This window comes from Chlamydotis macqueenii, chromosome W, assembly GCF_036417535.1.
Source record: "Chlamydotis macqueenii isolate bChlMac1 chromosome W, bChlMac1.mat, whole genome shotgun sequence".
Lineage (NCBI taxonomy): Eukaryota > Metazoa > Chordata > Aves > Otidiformes > Otididae > Chlamydotis > Chlamydotis macqueenii.
In genome coordinates this window covers 19,215,090-19,222,600 of record NC_141592.1, presented here as the reverse complement: position 1 = coordinate 19,222,600, position 7,511 = coordinate 19,215,090, and the positions used below count along the sequence as shown (strand labels likewise).

Genomic DNA, 7,511 nt, shown 5'->3' with positions numbered 1-7,511 from the left:
TTGCAACAGACTGAAGTAATCCCTGATTGTCCCTCTCTGAACACTGAACCTGCTGGGAAACAGGCTGAAGTCATCACAGATGTTCCATCCCTTAGCGGTGAATAGTTGTTTAGAGCATAGTCCAGTTGTGTAGAACACAGTCTCACACCTTACTGCAAGCTAGGCAGAGAGCTAACTACTGCTACTGTTTCCATTCTTTTATACCCATAGTTCCTCTAACCACCACCAGGTGTCCCTTATCTTTTTCCCACCACCAGTGTCCTTGATTTTGCTTCTCTTTAAGTCCCTTATTTTTCAGTCTCAGGGCTTCTGATATTCATCACCCCCAGCAGTCTTTGAAAGCCAATTTCAGGTTTTATCAAAGTCCAACTATACTTCCCTGAGCCTTCACTTCACCGGGCCTAAAAAATCCAGGTCTCTCAGCTTCCCAACACATGGTCCCTAACCCCATCTTAGCAGATCTACCCCAGACCATCTCCAGTTCTGCTCCTCTCCTCCAGAATGGGAAGCCCCACAGAGACACCTGCAAAGGAAAGGATTGTCTGTGGCTCAGTGCACAGTGAGCTCTTTCTTATTCGCAGCTGCCCTGGATCACACCTTTCTCTGATCGAGGACAATGACATTCCCCAGTTTATCCTGAAAGGCCACCAGACACTGCTGAGAGAAGTGCTGTCCACTGAACTTGGATGTAGACACTTGAATCTCTCACCTCTTCTCAAGGTGTTGGAACCCCACAAAGACACACGGCCATTCCATCAGTCCAACAGCGCTTCTTTGGTCATAGTATCTCCCTGCTTACACATGGGGCTTGGAGATAACAGAAAGATGCAGTGAGACAGAATTACATCCAGAGGGAAACTCTATAGAGGCTGCTATTGGACAGGTGACATCGGACACACTGTGGTGCAAGGCTCAGACACAAGAGGAGCAAGCCTCAGACACAAGAGGATCAAGCCTCAACAGAAGCAGTACAAACCTTGGAAATTATATATAAGTAGAATTATCACAGGGAAGAAAAATATATGGCCTAAGATAAACTCTGGGAAATGTATATAGAAGGGGAGGTAGGTTGTTGTCAGTGAAATGATGTGCATTCGGCTAGTTTCCATAGGGCATCCTTGAGCTCCTGGTCCTTCATGCTGTAGATGAGGGGGTTCACTGCTGGAGGCACCAATGAGTACATGAATGACACCACCAGATTTAGAGGTGGGGAGGAGATCGAGGGGGGCTTCAGGTAAGCAATCATGGCAGTGCTTAGAAACAGGGAGACCACAGCCAGGTGAGGGAGGCACGTGGAAAAGCCTTTGTGCCGTCCCTGCTCAGAGGGGATCCTCAGCACAGCCCTGAAGATCTGCACATAGGACACAACTATGAAAACAAAACACCCAGAGGATACTAAGAGACTGACCACAATTACCCCAGCTTCCCTGAGGTAGGTGTCTGAGCAGCAGAGCTTGAGGATGTGGGGGATTTCACAGAAGAACTGGTCCATAGCATTGCCCTGGCAGAGTGGCAGTGAAAATGTATTGGCAGTGTGCAGCAGAGCATAGAGAAACCCACTGCCCCAGGCAGCTGCTGCCATGTGGACACAAGCTCTGCTGCCCAGGAGGGTCCCGTAGTGCAGGGGTTTGCAGATGGCAGCGTAGCGGTCATAGGCCATGACAGTGAGAAGACAGTACTCAGCTGTGATAAAAATGGCAAAGAAAAAGAGCTGGGCCACGCACCCTGGGTAGGAGATGGCCCTTGTATCCCACAGGGAATTGGCCATGAATTTAGGAACAGTGGTGGAGATGCAGCCCAGGTGAAGAACAGAGAGGTTGAGGAGGAAGAAGTACATGGGGGTGTGGAGGCGGTGGTCACAGGCTATGGCAGTGATGATGAGGCCGTTGGCCAGGAGGGCAGCCAGGTAGATGCCCAGGAAGAGCCAGAAGTGCAAGAGCTGCAGCTCCCGTGTGTCTGCGAATGCCAGGAGGAGGAACTCAGTGATGGAGCTGCCATTGAACATTTTCTTTCCCCTGGGAATGGAGCCTGTTCAGGGAGGAAAATACATCAATAAGTTAGGACAGATTTATTTAAGAATGATCTATTCAGTTTCCCAGAGAAACCTCCAAGATTGCCTCTCGCCTTTCAGGAAGAACATTTGCAGGTCCCCTCCATGAACTTTGGGTGCTGCTGGCTGAGGGTGACATTGGGAGCAGAAGGCTTTGCTGTGAGCTCTGTAGGATTCAGTCCTGCACTGTGGCAATAGGTAAATGGGTACAGGGATCATAGAATCATAGAATCATACAATGGTTATGGTTGGAAGGGACCTTCAAAGGTCATCTAGACCAACTCCCCTGCAAGGACCAGGGACATCCCCAACTAGATCAGGTTGCTCAGAGCCTCATCCAGCCTGGCCTTGAATGTTTCCAGGGACGGGGCATCCACCACCTCTCTGAGCAACCTGTTCCAGTGTTCTATAACCCACAGTGTAAAAAAAAAAAAAAATCCTAATATCCAATCTAAATCTACCACTCTGTACTTTAAAACCCTTACCCCTAGTGCTGTCACAACAGGCCCTACTGAACAGTCTCTCCCATCTTTTCTGTAGGCCCCCTTGAGGTACTGGAAGACCTCTATAAGGTCTCCCCAGAGCCTCCTCTTTTCCAGGCTGAACAGCCCCAACTCTCTCAGCCTGGCCTGACATGACAGGTGCTCCAGCCCTCTGATCATCTTTGTGGCCTCCTCTGGAACTTTTCCAACTGGTCCATGTCCTTCTTGAGTTGGGGGCTCCAGATCTGGACACAGTACTCCAGGTGGGGTCTCACCAGGGCAGAGTAGAGGGGGAGAATCACCTCCCTTGATCTGCTGGCCACTCTCCTCTTGATGCAGCCCAGGATGCGGTTGGCCTTCTGGGCTGTAAGCGCGCATTGCCGGCTCATGTTGAGCTTCTCATACACCAGCATTCCCAAGTCCTTCTCCTCATGTTTGGTCTCAATCCATTCTCCACCCAGCCTGTATCTGTGCCTGGGATTGCCATGACCGATATGCAGGACCTTGCACTTGGTCTGGTAATATTTATTATTATCATTATTTATTATTGGCCTGGTAATTATTTATTTGCTCTCCATCTCCATCCTTGGAAACATTCAAGGCCGGTTTGTACGTGGCTCTGAGCAACCTGATCCAGTTGAAGATTTCCCTGCTGCTTGCAGAGGGGTTTGACTAGATCATCTTTAAATGTTCCTTCCACGGCAAATGATTCTATGATTCTATGATTCTGTTCTGGTTACCGCACCACAGCTGAGGAGAACTGGAGTCCTTGGCATTCCTGCTGCACTCCAGGTGAAATCCAGTGGGTGCTGAGAGGCAAAGGGATTGTCCCTTAGTGTGGGATGAGGACAGACCCTGTCTCTCCATCAGCCCTGGTCTCAGATAGCCTGTGCTGGCAGCTGTTTGCGCTGGAGGACAATCACACTCAGGTGTTCTCCCCAAAAGAACCTGGACACTGCTGAGAGCAGAAGAATACAGTTTCTAAGCATAGCTCTCCCAGTCCCTCACCCCTTCTCATCATAACCAAGGATGATCTCAGCTCTGCCCTCCCAGCCAGGGTCACAGGGGGCTTCTTACAGCTGTTCGCATACAGCAGCCCAGCAGCATTTCCATGGCCTTAACCCTGCAAGGTCTTCTCCTTTGGGCACTTGGAAAACCAGAGGAGCCGTGGAAGAGCTGTGCCCTTGCAGAGGGCAACCTGGAGCCCAGCAGGATTCCTGAGGGAGTCCATGCTAAAGATGGGGTGGCCTGAAGGGAGGGGCTGATCTTTTCCAGCCCTGCACACTGCAATGGCCAGAGCCCGAAAGTTTAGAAAAGAGTTTGGCTGCTTCCTATGGAAAAATCTGCATGACAGGACACACAGTTGCTCCAGGAACAGTCCCTGCACTGCAGGGGATGGCAGGCAGGTGCCCAAATCCCCCCTCCCACCACGTTTCTGGGATCAGCTCCCTCTCCCTCTCTGACAATGTCTCTGCCACCTGCAGCTGTCTCTGCTGGGAACCGCTTCTCTGTGCCCAGGTCTCTTCCCTGTCAGTGCTCACAGAACCAGAACCCCATCCCACTCCGTGTGTGCTCAGCTCTGCCCTGCAAACACCTCCTGGCAGCAGGGAACTGTTGCGGGGGCAGCTCTGTCTGTGCAAGGGCTAAGGAGCAGCTCAGAGAAGTCCTAAAGAGAACGGGCATCTCTGTGTCTCCTCAGGAGCGGAACAATAAATTCCTGTCTCCCACTTCCCACCCAGTCAAACAAGAAGACTGATCCCAAAGCACAGACTCCTTCCCTTTCAGGGAAACCACACTTTGAGCATCCCCTTTACAAATCCCTTTGGAAATGACCTCGGGGTAGCATTGAGCTTAGAGCAGCGCTGACCCATGGAACACACTCTCGACAGCAGAAAGACCCTCCCTGTCCTGTCAGGGGTCTCTCCTTCCACCCACAGCTTCTTCTCATGGCCCTGGCAGCTGAGTCCCTGCCCCATCAAACAGCCCCCATGGTGAAGGGACCCAGCTTGGAAGGACAGCCCTGGGCACCCCTGGCTGCACACACAGCTTTGCACCCTTGCACTCACCCCCCACACAAGGCAGACATCATGCCCTGCCCTACTGATGGTGCAGCAGGGAAGCCCTGCTCAAGAGCTCATCCTCCTCCCCTACACCAGGGAAAACTGTGAGAACCCTCCTGGCAGTTCCTATCGGCTGTGGGATGAACCAGCTCGAGGAGATCCCTCCAGGAACACCAGCTTCCATGCTCTGCACACAGAGACTTACCGTAAAGAGGGCTGGGAAGATTTCTGCCTCACTGAGCTCTTGGCATCCTCCCACCCCAGGCTGCCTTTCACCTCTCTCTGCCTCGTTCCTCTCCCCTCAGCTCCTGCAGGCAGTGCCCTCAGCCCTGCTGCGCTTGGCAGAGGAGCTGCTCCTGGGCAGAGCTGTCTCTCTGCAGCGCTGCCCTGTTACCATCAGCTCCCTCCATCCCAGGAGCCCGGCCCAGCTCAGCAGCAGAGGCCCAGCCCAAGGCAGCACTTTCTCTGTCCCCTCTGGGCTCCCTCCAGCTGTCCCTGGGGCTGCAAGGGATCCTGCTGCGAAACAGCCTGAAGCCATCACTGATGGTCCCTCCCTCAGCTGGGAAGAGACACTTCCTTCCAGCAGCGTCATTGCTCCTCTCCGGAGAAGAGTTAGCCATGAGAATCACCTTTCCTTGTCTCTCTGTTAGGCAGGGTACCCAGACAGTGACAAGGAGGGATCTCCTTTACCCCTGCTGAGGTTTGCAGTCCTGGGGCTGGAACAGGACTCATCTCCCTCCCACGCACACCTCAGACCCAGAGGAGGTGGGATGCCTCTTGCCTCCATTCAGCTGTGCACAAAGAGCTGCACCTGCATGTGAGCTGTTTTTCTCAGCTCCCTTTGTAATTCCTGGTGACTGAGGGTGTTGTTCAGGTGTGAACACCTGGTGACATTTGAAGTGACACCAGAGTTTGTCCAAGAGGTGTGCAGGCAGCTGCAAGCTCTAATTGTGACAGTGCTGATAGAGAGGTGTGGTGGTTTAGCCCGGATCACCACACAGTTTCTTATTCACCCTCCCCCTACCTAGTGGGACAGGGGAGAGAAATTGGGAAGAAAGGAAAACTCGTGGGTTGAGATAAAAACAGTTTACTAAAAATACTAAAAACTACAAAGCTAACAGGATATAAGGATATTAATATATACAAAATATACAAAATGAACAATGTACAATTTCTCACCACCCGATGTCCGAATGACCGACGCAGCCCGTCCTGAGCAGCGATCACAGGAACAACACCGGGCAGCAAGCAAAGGGGGAGAGCAAGCTAGCAAGGTAGAGGGAACGATGCCAGCAAGCAAGAGAGAAGAAAAGAATGCCAAGGGTGCTCAAACGGATACCCGACAAGAAAAGGAATAACTGAAAATGATGCCCCCTCCCATGGGCAACCCCCACTTATATACTGAGCATGACGTTTATGGCATGGAATACTCTCTTTGGCCAGTTTGGATCAATTATTCTGTCTGTCTTTTGCCCAGCTTCCCGCATCTGCACGTTAACGAGACTTGGAAAGCCAGACAGTGTCCTTGGTCTCATTAACAACAACTCGTATCATCAGAATGTTTTTATCAACATTCTTCACACACAAAATCCAAAACACACCAGCTACTGAGAAGAAAATTAACTCCATCCCTGCTGAAACCAGGACAAGAGGACAGCATCTTGCGGCATCATTTTGGAGCCTGGAGGGAAATTTGCTTGGTAGATGGAAATGACAGCAGTTAGGACAACTAAAACTTCCCCTTTGCATTATGTCTGAAGTAGACTACAGAGGCATCAGCTGACCAAATGGAATCAAGTCTCCCTCAGCTCTGTTTCCTAGATCTCCACTGCCTGTAGTGGCAGTTTTCTCATGGACATCCCCAGATTGCCTGACCTGATTCGGGGCAGCTGCTCAACTACAGGCCTGTAGTGCTACATGAGATGCCAGCACGCTGCAGCACAACTGCATGGGGCTGGCAGGGACAGCACAGGCCCTGTGGGAAATTCTGCCATTCCTGTCAGAGCAGGTGCAGGGCAGATACCCCAGACAGCATCACCAATGCATTTGATGCCTTTGCAAAACCGAGGTGGCATCTCAGAGAGATTTGGTTTCAGTTGGCTGCCGACTGAATCCCACCACTGCAGAGAGGCAAGGTATAACCCACCCCAAGGTCATCCAGCACATGCAGATCTGTTTATGAACAGGAATCTCATCACACCTGGGTCTTGAAAAATCTGGCTACTCCCAAACTCTGTTGGTTCTTCTTTCCATCAAACCTTTGCTCAATACATTGATGATACAACCAAGGAAGAGTCTAATGGTTTAAAGAGTTTTTCTGGGTCACAGCATGTCCGAAGCCAAGGACATTTTCAGCAGCACGTTGAACTCCTGGAGATCAGCTTCTCTACCACAGGCCCTGAGGGGCAGCAGAGACACTACACACAGGAAAGCCTTCTCCTGCCAAGGCTGCACAGCTCACCCCTGCTTTTCTCTGGCCTTGAGGACAGCAGGGTTTGCTCCCTCTGTGGGTCCCTCATTTCATCTTTACCCTGTCATGTGCCACGCACTCCAGCATGTCTCTGGTCTCCAGCAAAGCATTTGCACACGTGGGGTCTTGGGCACTTGATACCATGCTTGCCTGTGACAAGTCTGAGCTTGGCCCTGGTGCCACAGCTGAGGTGCTGCAGCCCAACCAGGCACCAATGCCCTCAGCCTGGGGCACGGGCAGCAGGAGCTGGAGTCCCATGTGCCACCACAGACTTTTGGCATCGGTGGCATAAACGGTGAGGTGTGGTGGGACAGCTCACACTGCTGGAGATGCTGCAGTGTTGCACACGGGCTTTTCAGGAGAGTCGAGCTGGGAAGATGAGGAGGGGGCTGCCTTCCATGTGCAGGAGCTTGTACATGTGGAGCTCCTCTATGGGATGTGCAAAAGGT

The 7,511-nt window shown here is 51.8% G+C and overlaps 1 protein-coding gene across 1 annotated transcript; it reads right to left on the bottom strand.

Moving 5' to 3' along the window:
- Positions 1-1,075: 1,075 nt before the first annotated feature.
- On the bottom strand, positions 1,076-2,005 carry LOC147596607 (olfactory receptor 14C36-like). Its single transcript, XM_086769466.1, has one exon. The coding sequence runs from the start codon at positions 2,003-2,005 to the stop codon at positions 1,076-1,078; it is 930 nt and encodes a 309-aa protein (XP_086625592.1).
- Positions 2,006-7,511: the final 5,506 nt, after the last annotated feature.

Excerpts from the sequence above, each read along its gene's own strand:
- LOC147596607 (XM_086769466.1), bottom strand. The coding sequence starts at position 2,005 with ATGTTCAATGGCAGCTCCATCACTGAGTTCCTCCTCCTGGCATTCGCA.